Below are 22,262 nucleotides of genomic sequence, written 5' to 3'. Positions count from 1 at the left end.
ACGATCACCCAATCCAAAAGCTAAGAACAGTTTAACAACTGGAGAAAGGTTAGAATTATCTATACTTTTCCGAAGCAGTTCAAGTTGGATGTACAATTCTGGTCCAGTAGAAGAAACAGGGTTTAAGTCCTTGGTTTAAGGGGTGGCATTCTTCAGTCTGACTCAATATTGGACCAATTCACCAGCATAACATTAGTGCACTCTAAGTAGCATGATCTCCAAATGGTAACAGCAGGATCCACCAGCGGAAGTAGCCTTTACAATACGATGCTCGTGTCATCTGTCAATGCAGGTAAAGTAGAAACATTCTCACAAAAGCTTTAAGGAACATCCATCATCATTGTAGCACAGGCTTAACGAAAACTGAAGTTTTACACTTGAGGCAGAGCTTGCAGAAAACAATCTATCCTTGAAGATCTGGAAAAACCTAAAAGAAAAGGTAGATAACAGTGGTTTATAAATATGATATATCTAGTAATTAACAACAAAACATTTAGTCTCTTAAGATGTAGTGTTAGAGTAGTAGTAAATGGAACACAGCATTGTGTTTGGTGAGCTTAAAGCACAGCATAAAAGACAAAGCCATACTGGCCCTACTAGAAGTGTTACAGATGGTATGAACACTTTGAGAACTTCAGTTATTGGAAAAGCAAAGAGAGTGCTACACACCCTATACTGCTAAATTATTTGTCAAAGAGAAAATGAAGTAGTCGAGCATATCTGTCCCAACCCCTTGCATAATTTTCACTTAAATGTCATTATTAATTCATAAAATACATTTTTCTCTCAATTAACACATTCCTGTCGTATCTTAACGTTTCCTACTGACTAAGGTTTTTTTTCCTTTAGAAAGCAACCAGATACATTCAAATTTGTAGATATTTAACTGAGCTCCAAACAGCCACATTGATTTTTCCTGTTTAAGACAGAAATTTACTTTTAGCCAAATGCTGGGTGGTGTGGAGCTCTACCATGTAACCCACTCTCTAGTTTTCAAACAAGATTGTTTTCCACAGATGAAGTTCCTGCCATCTGAGAGTTAGAGCTCATCACACCTAAAAAACATGGTTAAAGGCAGCATCTCTCTCAAATACTGATCTTTGCATGCAGGAAACCAATGTATTGCTTCATAGAGAAGCTATTTAATTCAAATTCCACATTTTATGTGGCACAAAGATAGTTTTTCAATTAGAATGAGTGATTATGAACCCACTGAGTATATACGCTCCTTATTAAAGCTTTATTTAAGACAAAGACAACTGCAAATCAGCTAAATAGCAACTGACTATGCAGAAAGGCTCTCTTAACTGTGATGTATAAAGGCATATTTCTTTTACCTGCACGTTCCACCTTACTTGGATTGCACATACGCTGACTGTAAATCTCTTCCTCTTTCAGTGCAGATTTTATGCAACTGCATCAGTTTTCCATTACTTGATCTGCTGATCTCAGACTATACCCCTATTCTTCAAATCATTGTCACAAGAGAAAGTCCTTCTTCGATACTTCTATATACAAAGAGAGACTAGATATTTTCAAATATTGAATTAGTACTTCAGAAAAGTGAATCTGTATTAAGTCTTATTCATGCTCAAAGAAATTAAATAAAAAAATCAATAAAGTCAATAGAAAAAATGCCATTAGCACAATTTTTTAAAAGCTCTACTTGCCTTTTCCTCATATTGCTAGAATTCAAAACCAAAGTAGTATAAAAATAAATGTGTGCTATATTCTTAATATCATATTCTTAATAAGTTTTATTATGCAAAATATTCCAAGATCACTGTTAAACATACATTTATATCCTAGTCCATAATGTTTCAGAGCCTGCATCAAGTGTAGATCAAAGGCAATCACATTACACAACACACTATCAGTTAAAAAAAATAAGCTGTTTGCCTCAAGATACTACCCATCCTTTTAATGCACCACAAGAATATACAGTCCAAAAGAAAATTTTAATTGAAATCCATTGCTGTAAATGTGAGGTTGTGACTTCATCGCAAAAATATTAACAGGCAGAAAAGGTGCTACTGAAATAATTTTAAAAACTGGCACTTTTCATTTGAGTAGCAATATGGAATACATTATGCCTTCTGGCTGAACAGATAAATATTTCAATTTATTTAGTCTGAAGAATTAGATCTTTTCATTAAATACACAAGGATGGGATAAAATACTAATACAATAAAGGAATAAAAAGAGAAACTGATCTGCTTGAACTGAACAGTTGGATTCTGCAGAACGATACTGCACATGGACTACTGAAATAGAATAGAAAAAATAAGTAGTCAGCATGAACTCACCTTGGTATTTAAATTTTTTTCCTCATTATTCTATCTTCAGCACTTGCACTTCCCCATCTTCTTTCAGAGTATTCTGACTGATGTCCTTCCAATAAACTGCTACAAAGTTTAAGCCTACAGATAAAAAAAAAAAAAAAAATCCAAAGACTAAGTAGCTTTTGGTAAGCTTTTTATACTAAATACAGCTACAACCTGCTATTTACTCTAATACAGACTAGAACATGAGAACATTAGGACAGAACTGTACCACACAATATAGAAGTATTGGCCAACACATCCCTAAGAAGAAGTGTAAAAAAATTTGAAAACTCATGTTTATACTAAAAATCTGGATTGAACTGCAGCAATCAGGCAGCTATGCTTCTAATTTAATAAACAACAAAGAGCCCCTGATAGATGATCTGCATTTTATACCTCTCCAGCCTGCAGTCTGTATCTCTGCAAGTTCTGCTGTCAGGCAGAAAGAAGTTGTTCTTTTTCTGTTTCTGATTGTTCCATCCTGAAGAACAACTGGCTGGAATTGGGTCACTGCATAAAAACAAATAACAATAATTGTTGTCAGCTACAAAACAGTTTATTTTCCCCGCAGATAGAGAAGCAGCTTTCAGCTCCTCGGCTTAGCAAGTGAGAGTCTAGTAACAACCAGGGGGACCAATTCAGTAAAATGCCATTGCTTTCCCTAAGACAAAGAGGGTGAAAGGGCCTCAGCATCTTCCAGCATTAATGGCAGAAGCAGCAGAAAGCAACAGATGCAGAGTTAGACTGCAAAAAGCCAAGTAAACTCAAAAAACAAGAACAACAACCAAACATACCACACATTGGCGGAAGTGTAAGGAGAAAAAAAAAAAAGGTAGTATTCAACAGTGAAGGAAAAAGAAGATTGAAAAAAGCCAAGGACACCTTCACAGCACAAGCAAAAAAACCAGAAAGAACATCATAACCATTACGGTATTTACCTTGTTATTTCTATTCCATGTTGCACTGTCATTACTGCGTCATTTTCACCAAAGGCTTCCCACTCTGAGCACGGCGCAAAAGCCTCCTCGTGTGCCGATTCATTAAGACTAGAAAGAAAGGGAAAAGGTCTGAAACCATGGCCCCGTGTATCACAGTTCCTCTCAATTCTTCTGAAGGTAAGGGGGCTAAGCAGAGAGAAAAAAACCCACACCTGTATGAACATTTTGACTAAGGTTAGTATGAAAAGTCTACTAAATCCCAAAGTCATTGTGCCAGTTTTCCTGTGGTTCTGACAAAACCGTACACAGAGTTAAACCACGGCATGCTCTCCTCTACAGAGCCTGTCGTTTCCCATTTATAGGATGACTTCTTATGCAGCAGCTAGGAAAGGCGAAAAAGGAAATATGGTTGAGACCAATCACTAGAGGAGCAGTTTAATTCCCAAACAACTTAGAAGAAAGAAGGCGTTAGCTCGAAAAAAAATCTACCCTTCTGTTATCCATTTTTGAATATTAACCTGACTCTGTCCCAGTTCCAGGCTGAGTTGTTGTTGTTTCAGAAGCGTTTTCTTCCGTACTATCTTTCATAAGGCAGGGAAAAGCTTAACCAAAGTACACAAAGCTTCTTTTCTATCCCTTCAAGAATAAATGTTCTCTATAATACCCGTAGCAAATGTAACATGGCAATAACTGAACAGGCAGCGGGTTTCAGTATTCCCTGACAGACTTATGAGTGCAGATTGGGCTCCGTTCCTTTACCGTAACATTCATCAACCTGTACACTCTCCATGCCAAAAAGCAGAATGCAGTGCATGTAAGAGACATAGGAAATTACTATGGCAAATGCCTAGCAATTTCAGAATTATAACCTCTGAAGCAGAAACCAGATTCCATGAGAAATCAAGACCACCACATTAGTCGTGCCTAATTCTACATACAAAAAATAACTCATGTTGTGTCTTCTGACACTGAAGTTTCTTCACTTCTGCAATGGACCACTAAATATTTGCTATCATACAACACAATTATTCAGGCATGATTTCCTTTCCTCATTAAATTGCACACACATTTAGATAAAATTAAAGCTATTAATAAACAGAAGAATAAATATCAGTCACATTCCAAAACCTGGTTCACAATATGAATAAATCTGATATGGAGAATCATTTCATACCTTTCCAGTGTGTGGTACATATGCACATAATGGCTTTTGCCTTTTGAAACCACAGAGGAGTCAGAATTGTTTCTTTTTCTGCGTTTCCATACTGGAGAAGAATCAGGAGAACAGGAACTACAAAATGAAGGCACAGATTTTACACACATATCATTTTTCATCTGTGCTTAAATGCTTCTCAGAGTTCCATAAAGTAATGGCATATGCTACACAGAAGACTTTTTGAGGTATGATTCTTCAGTCATAACAGAGGAAAACACCTCAAATTTTGGTAAGAATGCCACTGTATTTTGAAAAGTGAACCCAGTCACAATTGCACAAGAAATCTAGAAGCAGAACCATTTTTGGCTCCACACGCATACCCTCAGATCGAGATATCTCAGTAAACAGGGAAGTACATGAGGTGCTTTACAGTCTCCCTGCTGTTCTGCAGACAGACATAACACTGCTAATTAAGGATGGTCACTCTCGATTCTGAAAAAGGCATCCTATTTTCAGCATTTGCCAACAGTGGTCAAAGAAACCTCACTACTGCACTGTATAAACAGAGAAGCTGAAAACACACTGCTTTTTTCTCTTGTTAATCATGAAATTCTGTAGTGTCTATAATTTGTCCACATTCAGTGCTTTGTACCAGTGATGGATTACATTCAACAGCAAAAGCGCCAAACTCTGAGCATTAACTGAACTCCTTCATTAAACATTTCCTAAAAAAAAGCTGACAGCATCAACAGGTATTGAATTATTTCAGTAAGTTAACTACAAAAGTTTTATCTCATACCTCTCCAGTGTGAAGTCAGTCTGTCTGCATTCATCTTCACACTCATTTCTCTTCTGCTTTTCGTCAAATAGAAGGGAGCCAGAATCATCCTGATCTTCGCAAAACCATTCTTGGGAACTGCCTGAGGGTTCTGTACTACTGAAAAAAGAAAGAAAAAAAAAAAAAAAAAAAAAGAAAGAAAAAAAAAGGAATTTAAAATACTACCCATCTAGCATACCACTTCAAGCAGAAGACAGTTCAGCTGCAGCAATAATTAACAATTCATCTTTTATGACATCCAAATGGTGCAAACAACTGCAACTTCCACCACAGGTCAATTACAACACAGCTAAAATTATTTACACAATGCAGTTACAGAGCTAAGAGATTTACACTCTTTTTCTCACAATTTACTAGTCCAAACCTTGTAAAGTATTAGGTGGAGGCATTTAGTGGAGCTAGCCTTGTTACAGAAATTCAAAGTTCTGAAAAGATAAAAAAAAAAAATTCCATCTTGAACACAGCTGGCACTCTCCAGCAGAAAGCAGAGACATGTCTCTTTAATCTTACATTTCTCAAATCCTTTAACATATTGTTATTGCAGGAGAACAGTGGTTCTACTGACTTCAGAAAAGGGAAAGATGGAAAGTTTATCAAGGTCAAGGAACAGTTATCACTGAATTTCTACTTATGCCTATCCCTTTCTAGAAAAATAGTTTTACCTTGTGCTCATCAGCGTAAACAGACAGAGGAAGGGAGTGTACTACTGTAGACAGACCAAAAGCCTTCCTCCCTAAAGTGCCTTAAGGGATATGAATTTAGACTAAATAATGAGAATATCAGAATTCAAAAGGAAAACAAGGTGTTCAACGAGACTAATTTCTGAACCTGATCTCTTGCTTCCAGTCAGGAACACTCTAAAGGAAACACAGTCCTCCTGTGAAGCAAGACATGCTGATTTAATTCACCGATACATACACTGGCTGCAGATCCCAGGTTTCTTCAGCAGGAGGATCCCAGGCATGCAGTGCTATCTTCCACAGCCTGATCTGCTGATCCCAGGATCTACGGCTGTACTTCTTAAATTTGTTCGGAGTTCTAGGATGAACTCCTGGTATTCGCTGATTCCTGTAAATACACAGTAACATTTCAGAACATGATTTTCCTTCTTAAAAAAAAAAAAAAAAAAGAATCCTCAGTCCATTGGATCACACAAGCATTAGTGGCCTAATAAATACAATTTTCATATTTTTGAACACTTTACTGAAATGCATATATTCTAAAACACTGTCAAAACCAGACCACACAAGCAACAACTAACAATAACATGCTGAGTCAGACCAGGGATTCATCAAGTCCAGCACTCTGACAGCTGCCAAAAGCAGATCCTTACTGCCCTTGGACAAATAAATACAACACAGAAGAACCCTTCATATCCCTTCAATAGTAACCTAGCCTCCTCTACTTCTATCTCATTTTGCCCGAGTCAGGTACAGTTTCTTTGTATTTACTATTGTACTGATTCTGGCTGGGATGGAGCTAACTTCCTTCACAGCAGTCCCTGTACTGCTGGGTTTTGGATGCTAAAACAGCACCGATAACACACTAATTTCTGGCTGCTGCTGAACCTTGCACAGCTTCAAGGTCTTCTATTTTTCCCACTTGCTCCCACAACCACTAAGTTGAGAGGGGAAACCACTGAGACAGCTGACTTGAATTACCCAAAGAGATATTCCACACATAATGCCATGCTCAGCAATAAAAAACAAGGCAGAGGAAGAAGGAGAGGTGTCTTCCAGAGTAGTCACTGCTCACAGACTGCTAGGGCACCAGTCTGCTTGTGGGAGGTAGTGAGTAATTGCATTTGCATCATTTGCTTTTTAACCCCTTTCTTTCCTTCACCTGTTAAGCTGCCCATTCATCAGTTTTCTCACTTTTGCTCTTCCTGTTCTTTCCCCACCCCGGTGGGCCTGTTAGCCCACAGGTATCTTCAGTGAACTTTTCTTCCACCTTTGTCCTTACAATGGGGATTGCTATAATTCTAAACAGCATTTGTCGTTTGGGAGTATAGAAAACACAGGATCCCCACTCTCTGGGTAAAATGTAAATGATATGCCTTTCCACTGAGTCTACACCAGGCAGACACTGTAACAAAACTGTCTGGGATCACCGCATGGCTGAAAGTGCTATTTCTCAGATGGTACTCCAAACCCAGATCCTGCCCACCAAACATTACAGGAGAGCTCACTCAAACTGTATCTCCAGTACAAAATAACCTTGTTTATAAGCCTACCATACTGGAGTCAGCTTTATGCCTGAGGGGAACCACATTACAATCTTTTAAATCACATCAAGTACCTTGGTCTCAAGTGGTTCCCCCTACCAGCTTCACAGATCAATGTACGTAGCCGTAACACTTTTCCTAAGATAAACAGATCCCTGCTAAGGAACAGTATTATACACTATCCTGTTAAATGCCACCCAGAACACCTTTTTGTTTTTTTTTTTTTAAAGTGTATTCCACGTTTTTTTTTTCTGAAAGTCGTTCTCCCTCTTTCCTATTCTCTACCTACTATTTAACTAATCACAGCACAGCTATACAAATGTCAGGCATCACCGTAAGACTAGCTGCAGTCCTACAACTGATGACACAGCAACAAGCAAAATTACAATTCACAAGGCAATCCAAGACTCTTTGACAAAAATGTGTTATTGAAGATGTGACCATATTGTGGGATATCTGTGATTGTTTATGGCACCTGCTTTTTAGTTACCTACTCTAATCTTTCAGGTGTTGCTCAACAACAAGCTTGCAGTGTCCACTGCACTTGGCTGGCAGTTGTCACAACAGACTCTTACAGGTAGAATCCAGAGAAAACTGGCAACTGTAAGTAGCACGCCTTAATTTTAAAAGACACCTCTGAAAAATAACCCTCAAATAACAAAAAATAAGAACACAGATGCACACCCACACATTACCACAGACTAGCTTCTGAATATGAATCCTGCAGTAAGCAGAAGGGGCTGGCTAAGAAATATTGATCTAAGTGCCACAGTTCACAGACTCTGAAGCCCAAAGTGGAATGACACGGAAAGCAAGAAATACAGGCGTTGATTTGTTAGTTACTGATGAATCATTGAAGGCTGGTTTCCCTCACCAATACTTAAATGCAAGGCTTTATTCAGTTCTCTTTCAAGGCTGTCATTTCCTGGTATCAATTAACTTCACACTGGCCTAGCAACGCAGTCACCAGGGAGCAAAGCGTCACAGGGAGCTGATTAATACAGGATTTATTTAATGTATGTTTGCTACTAGCAACAGCAATACACAAAGGGAAAATTTAGCTCTAAGTTTTCTCTAACTAAATCTGCTCATATGCAGAAAATACCTGGCTTCTCTTTGATAAAAATCAATTGATTCCATTTTCCTTCACTTACTGTTCATACAATTTCAAGAGAACTAAAGCTGTATGCTGATCTACACAAATTAGGAACAAATCAGATTTTAGTTGGAGATGTGCAACACAGTGCAACTTACTTTGGAACTTCTTTAATGTATCTGTCGTATGCAAGGGTATTCTTTCCAAAATTGATCTGTTTTTGTCTTCTCCTCAGAACTACTTCATCTGTTTCCCTTTCAGCTGGATTAGCAGAATCACTTGAAACAGAACTAAAAAATAAAAATTAGAATTAAGTTGAAAAGAACCTTAATAGTTTTACAAGTTATATAAACACATATTCTAGAACTGCATGTATTCTCACTCTGATAGACTGTAAGCACAACTCTTCCTTCACTAGCTTACAGAAGTGAAAGTTGTGCTAACCAAATGAATCACTACAAGAGTAGGTTTTGCAAGTTCATGCAATTGCTCAGGTTTGTAACGAGTCAACATACACCTCAGGGTACTGGCGCTAGAGCTGCCTTACTAGAAGCTTGTAGCTAGTCCTACAACAAGCAAATCAAATGATACATGATTACTGCATATATGTGTTACAACCTCCAATACGAAAAAGCTTAAATTCAATAAAATGAAGATGGATAATATAAAGGAGGCCAGCTTGAATGACCTAACAGCTATTTCCCTCTCCAAGCCTCAGCATGGCTGGTTTTCATTTTTCCTTTCACTATCCACTATTTCCTCTTATGGAAAGTTGAATATGCTATTTAAGCTGAAAAAGAAGATAATCTAAAATGATCATACAAACAGCTTTTGAGATAAGACTCCTCAGCACTACTCTCTCTTTAAGGCTTCCTTCAGGCTTGACATGAAACAGCCTGCCTGTGTTTCAAATCTTCATTAACGCATGTAAAGTAGCTGGAGATCATCAGATGGCTGTTGCTAAAACCAGTGCAACAATAGTTAAGAATTATTCAATACCTACTTCGTAATTTTTTTATTTGATGTCCTCATTGTTTTGCCTTCTTCAATTCTACCTTCCCAGTCAGGGCAACTAGAAAGAGGCCTAGAATCTTCTGGTGTTGTAGAGCTGGAAAATAATGAGAACTCAGGAACATTTGATGCTCATAATGTATTTAATGAACAGAAACTTCAATCGTGGACAAAAGCAGCTATTCAACTGTAACACCATGGGCATGCCCCTACTCTATTTCAGTTCAAAGTCAAACAAATTAAAACATTTCAGCTCAAGTCACCTTCAGCAGGGATGTAAGATTATCACAGTTTTACTTTGCAGGGAAAGAAAATGGCCATGAAGCAAATTTCATGTCAGAACACAGACCTGACCATCTCTTAAAATACTCCCAGCTCAGCCAATGCAAATGCTTCTCTCTACTACTTCAGGACCTTCTCAATACTGCCGTTCCATCAAAGAGCACAATTCATGAAATTACTTGAGGTCAAAACCATCGGTCTAGTCACTGCTCTCTGTTATCAGCTAAGAACTATGTAAAGGACAGAGAGGATGCCTAAGAAAAATGCCCATCACTTGAGCAGAACTAACATTTTGTCACACACCATCATATCCCAACATACCATTTCAAGAATGTAAACTCTGCTGTGTAAAGCCAAAGAGGGAGCCAGGAAGCTCTTACTTAAATCATCAGTTGGATCATTGAAGTTTTCCAAATGAAGAAACACTTACCAAATTCCTCATTAACTTAAAAAAAAAAAAAACCAACCCAAACAAAACCAACAACTGTATAATGCTGCAACATTCTGAAGTGCTGAAAACTTCTCCTTTCAGTTTGTCCACTTCCTTCAATGTTAATGCCTCCACATTTAATATAAGTAATATAGAAGCAGATTTAGCTTACAGCCTTACTTTCCCTAAACAATTTTACATTCACAGATTAAATTACCATCCATGCTTCCAGTATCATTTTAACAGATGACAGATTCTATGCTAAGAAGGAACACATCTACTCAGCAAAAGAGAAACACAAAATGGTGCTAGCACATCCAGTCTGACTCACAATCATTAACATACTGTTACTATTTTAATGATAGCATCAAAGTCATAGAAAACACTCCTGAATACAAGATCTTTCCTAAGCTCTTAAAAAGATTCATTTATTAACTGAATTAATATTAAACACACCACGCCGTCAGAAATTACAATCCCCTTCATATAATACTCAGAAATGTATGAATCATATAAAAAAAAAAAAAAAACAAACTTTTCATGTGCCCTCAGTGAAATCTCTCATCTCTCCTAACTTACATTCTACTCAGTTTGCTGCATGTATCCAAGGACTCACCACTCCCCATACTTTCTGTCAGACATTAACATACCAACCTCAGCTACTTCCTTCACCTGAAGTCTTTAGTCTAGAATACCCAAAAGCAAAGCAAAATACTCCCAGAACTACCTACCTATAAAATTTAGTCTCATCTCAAATTGTCCTCGGTGCTGGACTACAAGAAGACCCCCGTAGGTATTTACTAAAAACTGTAGTACAGTTGAATATACCAAGCGCACTGTCCAGTGAAGAGACAAACATCACAGTTTACCCACACTTAAACATAAAGATGCGTAAGCAAAGTATAAAAAGTAACAGGATATTGCTTCAATGGGAATTTTGCACTAATATTGAAGACTTCAAGAGTAAGGGTCTTAAACCACTGCCTCAGTATATACTGTTGCCTTCATATGGAATACTTGGAATTCATACGGGATGCTCCATTCATATGGAATGCTAATATTATGGCATGTATTTCAATTAGCCAAACTGAATGTTCTGCTCTTGTATAATGCAGGTATCATTTGCTAACTCTGTGCTACTGTATTATTAGAAAACATTGAGTTTAATCACATCCAAGGTTTTGTTGAATTCCTAAAGACAAGAGTGCAGCAAAGTGAAGATTTAAACAAACTTCACGTTTATTGCTTACCTCTCCAGCCATTGGTCTAAATGTCTACATTGATATTCATCAAACACCAAAGAATCTGAATCATTCCAGCTTCTACATTCCTGTTCTTGACGCCAGCAGTGTGGATGTCGCACAGAACTAGAAAATAAGAACTTTCATCAGAAATCAAGTCACTGGTAGTGACTGAATATTGCCTATGCAATACAAATACAGACAATCTGAGTATCATCACTTAGAGTTACAAAATGCTGATTTGGCACAGATGCGTGATTCGCATCACCTTACTCATACGGGCAACAGTAACTTAACAAAGGTGTTAGACAATGCAATTGCTGAGAAAAGGTCTCTGACTAATGCAATGAAGACATCAGAATTTAAAAATAAACTGCTAATATTTAGATAACCCAAAGTATATCCCTTCTCTATTTGCAAACAAAGAGAGGAAAAAAACTACTAAGGACTGTCACCAGCGTTTATGGAACTGCTGAAACTTGGCAACCTTCATAGATCCTGCCAGCAATGCACTTCTTGACATTAATATACCAATCTCTCCAGCACTAAACTCGTGGAAGAGGCAAATACAGAAACATCACTTCAACACAGGAAAACAGCATGTCTAAGGAGAAGCAGGTCAAACGTTTATGTGGAAACACTTTTACACAGGAAATTATTTACCAGACATTGCTGCAGAGTCCTCATAAGGGAGGGCCTGTGAGTATGGGACAAGGAGCTAGAGTAAGGTGCTTGCAACATGCTGAAAGGATAGCCAGAGACTGCTTAAGGATTAAGAATTATCCACATTTTCCTCCTCAGTTCTGATGGCTTTATGACATCTTAAATGATAGGTCAATAAACAAGAAGTTACAGATTATCGCTGTTACAAGTATCACCCTGTAGACACTGGTGATGCTGGGCTTCTGAGTTAGTAAACAAAACACTGTCACCGCATCTATTAAGATCAGACCTGGCTTCTGGGCTAAGGACCACACTTACAGATCAGCCACCACCTGCCCGAGAGAACAGACTGTATCGCAGACTCCACACAGTAAAGGTACTGTTGTCCTGTATGTGTGAGCAAACATGCTGTTCTGTATATGCAAGGTCTCTGCATTTTTTAAGTCAAAGGGAAGGAAGGTTTTTGTTATTTTAACCCTGGATTAACAACCTGTTTTCTTTCCCTTCCTCCTCCACCCTGACTGGCTTTGGGAGTTTCCCGCTCCCTGAAGGCTCAAAGTTACTAACGCACAGCACAAACAGCTTGCTCCTAATCACGGACCTAGGCAAAAGGACGCTTTCAACATATTTGCTTTTTGCAAAGGCAGAAAATGGATAAAACCTTTCTCTAACCACCCTCAACAACAATCACTCAATTGAAAGACTCGAAACAAACAGAAAAAAAACCCCAAACATACAACACCCAGCGTGCCATAGGCACAATACTATTTGAAAATCCAGGGGAAGACGCTAACTGTATTTCTTTATCTCCAGGGTTCTGCACTCCCCGCCCACTTCAGCGCCAGCCTTAAGCCCAGCCCCGGTGACCCCAGCCGGACCCGAGCCCACCCACTTTCCGCCCGGACTGCGGCGAAATCTTCCACTCCGAGCTCAAATCTCTCTCCGCTGCCAGAAGAGACCGAAGCAACCTCAGCAAGGAGACCCCCTCACCGAGGGCGCCGGAGGAGGAGGAGGGGTCTGGCGGAGCGCGGCAAGCTGCCAGCAGCTGCCTCTCCCCGCTGCCCCTCGCGGGTACCGAAGGGGACGAGCAATACCCGCCACGCCTCAGCCGCCCCGGCCCTCCGCGGTCTCTCCCACCTGCGCAGCCCGGCCGGCTCCCCGCCGCCATGGCGCGCCGGGCCCCGCTGCCCGCGGAACATGGCTGAGGCGAGCGGCGCCACGGCCGCCGCGGAACATGGCTGCGCCCGCGGCGCGGAGCAGTGCGCAGGCGCGGCCCTTCCTCCTGAGGGGAGGCAGCGGTGCGCAGCGCGCATGCGCGGCGTTACGGACGAGCGGGGTGCGCGGAGGAGACCACTGCGCATGCGTAGAAACGCCGGTGCGTTGCAGGCGGAGAGCCTGGAAAGAGCTGGCGGAGAGAATTAAAGGTAGCGGCAAAAATACGTTGCTCCTGCTAAAAAGCCGATCAGGTGTAAAAGAGGGAGGGCGGGCAGAAGAAAGGTTCAGCTTCCCTCACGGCAAAGGCACCGTTTGCCTCATGGCCTCTCCCTTGCCCGCACCCAGTGCAGGAGGCCACTGGACCCTCAGGCCTGCTCTGCTCGCTAATCCGGCAAAGACCCAGCCCCGACATCGCTGCATTACCTCACTCCTGAGCCAAGGATTCCGTTTTGGTCAGGTTACTCTTCTGCTAGATGCGGTGAGCTAAATCTGCCCAGGAAAGGGGGTTGGTAAGCACCGCAACGTCCACTCTAGGAAAGTGTCCCCCATAAAATACCGGTGAAGAAATGCACTACATTCTTCCTGTGCTTCTTAACGTACCTGAGCAATGCCACAATAAAAAATCTGTTTCACACAGGACACATCATTGCTATATGCCAGTGCTTGCCTGGAAAGACAAATTTGTAGTCATTGTCCCTGCTGATCTCGTGGCGTCCTGTCTCATTCCTTCCCCCCTGCTGTTTCTTTTTTCCTGAGATACATACATAGATTTCACACACCTTCTTTCATGTATGCAACCCTCTGCATTCAGGTTATAGTAGGAAAATTCATCAAAGAAGGAATTAGCAGGTGCACCTTCAGAAGAATTTAAACCCTCTTTGTATTCACATGTTCTCAGGTAAAACATTGTATACAGGTAAGTCAAACTGATTTCCACCCCTATAAAGGTTTAATGGGTAAACATAACTTTAAAATGAAAACCAGAAGTCTTGCATAAAATCAACTGCATTTTTATTCAGCTCTTCAGATAGTTTTAAGATTAACTACATGTATTCATTAAGCTTTTTCCTTAAAGGTTATCCAAATAATACTGTTAATTTTAAAATAGGTAAGCTATCTAGGTAAAAAAAAACAACCACAAATAACAAACCCTGTGTTATATCTTTGGAAGAAAATGTCTTGTAATGCATGTAAGAGCTTGAATACTTATATTTCAACTCCTTAAATATCTCAAAGTCAACATTTCTTAAGAAATGGCACTCAGTCAGTTATGTCTTACTGAGGTTTAGTCTGACTGGAATGGTACACAGCTGCAGTCTACCAAGTTTCAACACAATAAAAAAAAAAACTTATACTGAGGAGATCACATAATAACCTGGTATTTTGGTTTCAAGTTCTGGCAAGCCTCGTGGTAAACAACTGCATTCATATAATGGATTCTAAACATACCCTGCTTGGACCACATGCCTTTTTTGGGGGGTTAGCAAACTGTGTGAACCTAAAAAATCAACAGATAACATATTTTGCCAGTATCTTCTGGAATGCTACAATTATAGAAATAACACAACTGTGGAAATAAATAATATAGCCACAGCCCATGTTTTCAGAAACACCTGTTCAGCTGCAACACATAGGAAAATTTGGGCTATACATGTATACACACACACAGGGTATTTACACTGACTGTGCGCCCACCCACATACAGATTGTTTTACAGTAATGCCATGACATTTATCTAATGTACTTCAGATTACTAACATTGCCTACCCACAAGTCAGTGATGTGGAAAAGCATACACATAATTGAAAAAGCAACACTAAATCACTAATAATTCAAGAAAATTCTTTAAGGAAATATTTTAGCCCATCACATTACTTGGTTCATTTTTTTTTCTTAGAAAAGTGCTGTGAAAAGATTGATTCTAAACCCTACCCTTATGTTAAAGAAACGCATCAAGACTGGGTGGGAGGTAACTTATTTCTTTTTACTGCAAACAGAGATCTTCTCTAAAAACAGCCCTATACGTGCATGTGGTTCTTTGGATGATGACCTGAAGCCGTCACTAAGACAAATGCCTATTTTTCTACTCTATTAAGTAAGATATCACATGACTGTCCAGGGAGAGGTCACAGTTTCTCCTTCTGCTGTCTCTAAGAATGGATTTTTAACAAGTTGGTTCTCTAACACAGCCATTAAGAAACTCACAAACTTTGGAGTCATGCCAGATTACTTTGAGAATTTAAACTTATAAAAAATGCTTGTTTTAAGGAATTTAAGCCAGGCACTATTATTAACATAAATCATAATTTTATTTTGGTAATTATTACTAGGTTTTCTAAGAGGCACTTCTGTGGATAGAGCACTACCATTAAAAGACGCAAGAGTATTATACATTTGTGAGTGTTACTTTGTCATATTGTTTTATTGGCAAAAGAAGTAAAATGAATAAAAGCAAAGTTCCACTGAAATGAAAACTTCCAATCAATTCAAAGTAGATTTCTGTAAAAAACAACTCCACTGCTCAAGCAATGAGGAGCCTAAAGCTCTTATTACATGGGATACTATTGGCAACCGACCTGTTTTTCTTGTATAAGACCATCTGCAACTACGTCTATCTATTATCTACGTTTCTCAAGGCCTTAATGATTTTAACTTCACATATCTTTACAATAAATATTTTTATTCCAAACAGGAAAAGAGCTGTAGGAGTTGAATGACTGTTAGTGGCAAAACCACAACTCCAAAATCCTACGCTCTCTTCTGCAGCTATTTCAAGGACCACATCTCTTCTATCTGTGCCGATTATGTAAACTTTCCAGAAGTAAATGGTACAAAATGCTTATTTGTAAAGGCTGCTGTGTAGTGAGCAGGTGCATGTCAGATGACACAACCTGGCCCTGTAAAAATCTTCCAAAGATTAAAAAGTCCCGCAGAGACCATTTCAAACTTCCAAAGAACTTTCCCACAGAATTACTGGAAAATATTTTAAATTTAATCACTGATCAGCTCCTTGATTTTTTTTTTAATTTTCAAACTTGTCAACAAATCTGTCTGAAACTCAATGACTCAATTTAATTCTATTCAGATGAAGAGGGATATGCCGCTTAAGTCTTTGAAAAAAAAAGAAACAAATCCATACTATCAGTCTCAGTGTCAAATTTTCACTCTGTACAATCCAAAACAACAGGTAATGAAAAAAAGAAAAATCACTCTTATTAATAGGTAGTAGAGATAATTGCATAGTAGATGTTGTATATGTAACAACTGAGATATGCTCAAGCAATTAGTGTCCCTAAATCCAAACAGTTCAGACTTTTATAAGTGCATATCATTAAAAAAAAAACCCAAACAACGAACCCAAAATCAACAAGATGACATATATGTTAGTTCTCAAGTGATGGAGTCAAATCTGTTCTCAGTTCCTTATCCCTCTCTCAATTCCTTATTCCTCTCCAATATAGGGCTTGCAGCCACATTCATAACCATTTCCTGGCTGGCTGGCTCTAAGTGCAGTTTGGTGCCTTTGCCACACAGACTGTAGCCAGGCTGAGATTGTAATGAAATATTCTATGGTTGTGCTTCCAGTACTTGTACTGTTTTTAACATCCTGCCACCTATTCCTGCTCTCAAGCAGTTGCCTGTCACGGTAATCAAGACGTTTTCGTGTAATCACTGACATGTCATCTATGGAAATGATTTACTGATAAGATCCTTCTGATTATACGGGTGGGAGGTATTAGGGCTTTCGTTCTCCTCAACCAAAGCATTAAAATATTCCTTTCTCTCATTATTTGAGCCACTTGTCTGCCTGAGGTTACTACCCCTCCATGACAGACAATCCAAGCAAGCAAATACCTGCATCTCAGCCCCTGCAAAGCACAGGTCAGTGCAAGAACTCAAACACACGTTCTTCAGCAGCTTGATGCTTTCCAGCAAGCAATATGCCAAATCATCGTTCACTGAAGGGTGCGATGGACAGCTGGAACACTGCACTTAGCTGTAGGAGTAGGGCTCTCTTACATGTGTGGAAAATGCTTTGATTTTAATTTACAGATTATTCTGATGCAGATCAGATCAAGAAGTGTGCGTCAGTACCCTGTGAAGATTAAAATGGTGACTACTGCTTATGATCAGTCTTTGAATTGCAAGCCTAAAAAACTTTTCTTAATGATGGTCATTCTTGGGGCATCTACCATGGCAACTTACACCTTTGTGATCGTGGCATCTTCTTCAGCGGTAAGGTTACCCCACAGAAAAAGCTCACAGGCTTTGAAATAACTGAGCATTCTTTCAGAGTATTTAGACATTCAGATGTCTGCTGCACTCCTTTCAAATGTATTTTAAAAAACCTATCACCTATAGAGCATCAAAACCCTAAGCAATGTAGCTCCTGGAAACCAACAGATTTAACGACGCATAGCATTAGCAGCGTAGGCAAATGGGGTATGCTTCTGAATCCTTCTGTTGTTTGAAATAAATACATCCATCAAAAAATAATCTAGATTAATGGAATAAAAGGTTCCTACGGGACTTGTACATCTTCAGGGATAAAATTCCTTAGCCTACAGAAACCAATCCCCTTTATAAGTGGAGGGGAACACAAGAAGGAACACAGTTTGTACACTTGCTTGGTGAACACTTGCAAAGATTAAGAACTTCTTTACGAATTGATTAAAGAAGAGCAAAAGTATCAATGAAGTCTAATCAAAGTAAGTTTCTCAGTTAGCCCTTTACTAAAGAGTCAAAACCCAAGCTAAATTTAAAAATTTAAAGAATTTAACCTACGTTAAAACCTTAGAATAGTACTGCAAATATAGAGGGATACCCTTATTCCATCCAAGACATAAAAAACCAAAATATGGGTTAAAAAAAATAATTCCGGAAACTGACATCTGGTGAAAAAAAACCCCAAAGATACCACTAAAAGTGGAGAGGAACTGAAAAGATTTACATCTGTTTTCAACACTGTAAAAGAAAGCTTCAGAGTTTGCAACCCTGTAGAACATGAAGTCTCAAAAAAATCTCACAGGCCTTTTAACCAAATCCATTATGAAAGACATTCAAATTTAAAAAGTTAAAACATACCCAAGTATTATTCATCGTATTATGCAAACATCTAAAATGCAAAATTTGGCTCGGCAAGTTGGACAAGGCACTTGGCTCGACAGCCAGGTCTCTGGGTGCTGCTGATCCTGTCGGCTGGCAAACCATTTGCCCATGCAGGTGAGGCACCACATGGGACGACAGTAGCATTGCTGGCATTCTCCTTCGTTTGGCTCCTGGCAATTCTTGATGAGCTTGATGTTAGCAATAGTCTGCATACACCCTATGCATGGCTCCAGCTCCTAAAGGAGGAGAAAAATGTCAAAATTATGAATGGCACAGAATGGTTTCTGTTATTGCTCTTCAAGGCTTTTAGAAAATTACCTGCTCAGAAGCAGAGCAGGAACCTGAGTCGGGGCAGAGCTTCAAGGCAGAACTGCCCCACCAGAAGATACCAAATGGTTTCTATCTGCAGTGCTGTGTTTTATTAGAACACACTCTAATGAATGAGAACAAAGTATCTCTTTAAACAGAAAACCCAAAACTGCTGTATGAGACTGATTAAACAAAAATGACTGAAAGTAAACATGCTTTCTCTTTCTGAGGAGCTTCAGCTGTTTGCAGAACACGGCAGCCAGGGCAAGGTAAGCAAGCAGCCATCTTTAACATTCAGACAACATTTTTCAAAAAACATACCAATATAAAGTAAGGAAAATAAACAAAGTGAACAGTTCTCGCCACTTATTACAGCAAATGGTTGCTCCTATCTTCCACCTTTGTAAGTAAGAGACGTAAATAACGGAGAAAATCTGGGCTCTCCTGAACACAGTGGGCACTTATCTTGAAGGACTAGAAATTTACTTATTTTTTCTTGGATGATATTGGAATAATTGCTGTTTCCCCACTGTCAGTTATGCCACATGAACTCACAGTTGCATAGAGGGAGATCATCATGCTATGAAATGTTTTATACCTAATAAACAATAATTAGCATTTCCCATGTGTGTTCCAGCCAAAGCTCTCCAAGGACTTCACAAAGTTCAAAAGACAGCACTCTAAAAAGGCATGGAGACCTGAATCCTATTCACACTGCTACCAGTGTAACAAAAAGCAGCTCTGCTTTGTGGTCTCTAATTTGTACCTCCAGTGTCTCTTCCCTTGTTGGCTCAAGTGTCTGTTCAACAACACTGGCAGCTTGTCTGTGGAGCAGATCATCTTTGCCTGTTTTCACCTCAATCATTTCCTCCAGCCAGGTTTCCCACAGACAAAATCTTGCGTCGACATGGGGATGAGGAGAGTGCAAGAAGTGGGACTGCTTCTTTCAGAAGCTGAATCTGCTTTTAGCTTGTGAAATTAGGGCTCACTTTAGTTTTTAGGCAGGAAAAACTCTAGTGTAGAAAGGTTAACTAACTCTTTCAATTTTTGCATGGATCTTCAGAATAGGGAAAATCTCATGTTGTACCTTTACATGTCCGTATCATAATCTCTGATGTTATTTATCACCAAAATTCAGTAGCTCAGCTGACACTTAAATGTGCCACAAATGAAAAACCCTGCAAGAAAGCAACTCTCCCAAATGAACAGTATCTTCTCTTTATGTTGAACATGTCATTTCACTATATGCTGGCCCTGCAATCGGAACGCACGATCACACTGTGTGCAGACACATCTGATCCAGTTTTACTTTAGCTAGTTCATGTAACCACACAGTGAAGACACCATATAAGCTGTATGACACTACTAAAGATATTAAGTCCTCACTCCATCAGCTGGAACATTTGACACAGACTCACTGCAGTGTCACCAGAACTAGTTTAATGAGTTCCCTCTGGTACGCTGAACAGTGCTTTAGTCACACTTCCAATTGCTGGACAAGTATAATAATGACCAGGTCTCCATGAATATTCCTAAAGGAAGGACGCCGCGGCACTATTTACAATTAAAACAAGCCTCGGTTCAGAATAATTAATATACTTCAGCAGAAGATCTAGCAAAACTTGGCTGTCTAGAAAAGCATGCTGTAATGGAGCAAAATACCTAAAGAACAGTAACAACAGCTGTCATTCTAGCTCCTCATAAACTTCATGGAAATGTACCCTAATCATTTCTAAATGTTTCCAAGTAAAATTTTTATGGAAATTATTATAAGGAACTTTCTTCCACTCTGCTATTTCTTATGTCTCAAAAATGTAATGTTCACAACACAGTTTGTCTCCTCATAGAAGGAACAGAAGAAGCAGCCAGAACTACTTCTATTACACGTTTACTGAAGGGGAAGCTGAGCCCTTGTGATGGGTGCACCCCCCCGACTGCCTGAACAGCGCTTTGGTTCAGGCATCACCTGACTGAAATCAGCCCTGCTGTGCAGACCTTGAGAAATTGCGCTGGGCCATATCTTCTCAGGAAGTTAAGGAATTTAGGCTACGTCTTATCAGGAGCTAATGGTGCCAGCCTGAGCTGGAACTAGACAAAACTAAAACTGCGACAGCTGCACACCCTCACAAAGAGAAGTTTGGCTACGAGTCCATCACTTTACACTATAAATATCTGTAGCCCCCCAAGCCCATTGAGCTCTCCTGCACGGCAGCGGGCTGCACGGCAGTGATCTCCCCTTGGGCAGGATGCCTCTCAAGGTTACTCCTCGAGGCTGAGAGATCCCTTACTCGGCATCTGTTATCTACAGAGAGGTAAGCGACATTTTATATTAGATCTAAAGCATACTGTGTACAAGCTGGCTTAATTATTAGAAGGGCATTAAGTAGTAGAGTGTTTGACTCCCATTTAATTACAATTTGATCACTATTTAATAAGAAATGTTTAATAATTACTATTTAATCATCAATTAATTATTGTTTAATCATTACTTAATAAAACCTTTTGGTTAACCTCGTAACTTCTCTTAATAATTCACCTGCACCAAGACAGTAAAGAAAAGGGAATAATATGCAAAATGTGGTAATGTGTTTGGAAGCAGCCTGTCAGTATAAGGAATGCAAGGAAAGGGAAATACAAATGTTGCAAGATAAGGTTGAACAAAAAAAAGCTGCAAGAAATGCTATTATCTCTGCAAATAGACCAATTGCTGAAATAACTAGGGGACGAAAAAGAAAAATGAAGGTAGAGGAAAAACTAGAACTCTTGATTACTTGGGCCCCCAACCCCCCAGATCCTGTAAAAATCTGTAAACTAATCATATCTCTCAAGACTGAGATGGAGATATTTGGGGGGACCCCAATCAAAAACTTAGTGAGGATAATTAGATGAATCAGAATTTAAGGTAGCCCCTGATATTAAAACTGACGTATATGCAGCCTGCCTTCAAGCTATGAATGACAAGAATGCAGATGGTAATTACCCGATTGCTGCCCCTGCAGACCCTGAGGCTATGAAACCACTGATGAGGGGAGCCCCTGCTATCTTAAAACCATGCCTTATTGCAAAAAGGGATCAAGTAAGACAAAACATAGAGCATAAGACTCAGGAGGGTCAGGACAGCCAAGTCTGCCTCCGATCCATCCCGACCTGGCAGAACAGTTGCATGGCATTGTCAATCACAGCTGAGAGACGGGATGGGGCGTACCGACACCAACTGGGCAATCCCGTGCTGAAGCAGCCAGCAGATGGATCTGGCAAGTAAAACAGAATCCCGAGAACCCCTGAGGCCTTCCCTGACCTCATAAACTCCCTGGTGAGGTTATGGACCTGCAAAAAAGGCATAATGAACTATGGAGAACAGCCTTAGCACTAGGCATATGGGGACTATACTTAGTCTGATCAAGGCTTTCAAAAAACAAGGAGTAT

General features: G+C 39.5%; 2 protein-coding genes across 3 annotated transcripts in view; both read right to left on the bottom strand.

Moving 5' to 3' along the window:
* Positions 1-1,341: 1,341 nt before the first annotated feature.
* Positions 1,342-13,444, bottom strand: LOC104475345 (histone RNA hairpin-binding protein). 2 transcript variants are annotated; one of them, XM_086747889.1, is made up of 11 exons: positions 13,341-13,444; positions 11,550-11,666; positions 9,580-9,684; positions 8,735-8,866; positions 6,175-6,324; positions 5,218-5,355; positions 4,437-4,553; positions 3,263-3,370; positions 2,721-2,834; positions 2,307-2,420; positions 1,342-1,525 (listed from the first exon to the last, which is right to left on the bottom strand). In XM_086747889.1, exons 1-10 carry the CDS (start codon positions 13,400-13,402, stop codon positions 2,315-2,317), a joined length of 1,149 nt encoding a protein of 382 aa, XP_086604015.1. In that variant the 5' UTR covers positions 13,403-13,444; the 3' UTR covers positions 1,342-1,525; positions 2,307-2,314. The 2 variants fall into 2 exon arrangements, with proteins under 2 accessions (XP_086604015.1, XP_086604016.1); XM_086747890.1 differs by having other exon boundaries at positions 5,218-5,352.
* TMEM129 (transmembrane protein 129, E3 ubiquitin ligase) overlaps positions 11,566-22,262 on the bottom strand; it is a 25,559-nt gene continuing 14,862 nt past the window's right edge. Inside the window, exons 4-5 of the mRNA XM_086747891.1 lie at positions 18,504-18,763; positions 11,566-11,666 (exon numbers count right to left, since the gene is read on the bottom strand). Of these exons, the coding sequence (XP_086604017.1) occupies positions 18,515-18,763 (249 nt within the window). The 3' untranslated portion in view covers positions 11,566-11,666; positions 18,504-18,514. The remainder of the gene's footprint in view (positions 11,667-18,503; positions 18,764-22,262) is intronic.

The sequence above is a fragment of the Chlamydotis macqueenii genome, chromosome 4 (assembly GCF_036417535.1).
Source record: "Chlamydotis macqueenii isolate bChlMac1 chromosome 4, bChlMac1.mat, whole genome shotgun sequence".
Classification (NCBI taxonomy): domain Eukaryota; kingdom Metazoa; phylum Chordata; class Aves; order Otidiformes; family Otididae; genus Chlamydotis; species Chlamydotis macqueenii.
The sequence above is the reverse complement of the archived record's forward strand: the minus strand, read 5'-3'. Positions and strand labels throughout refer to the sequence as shown.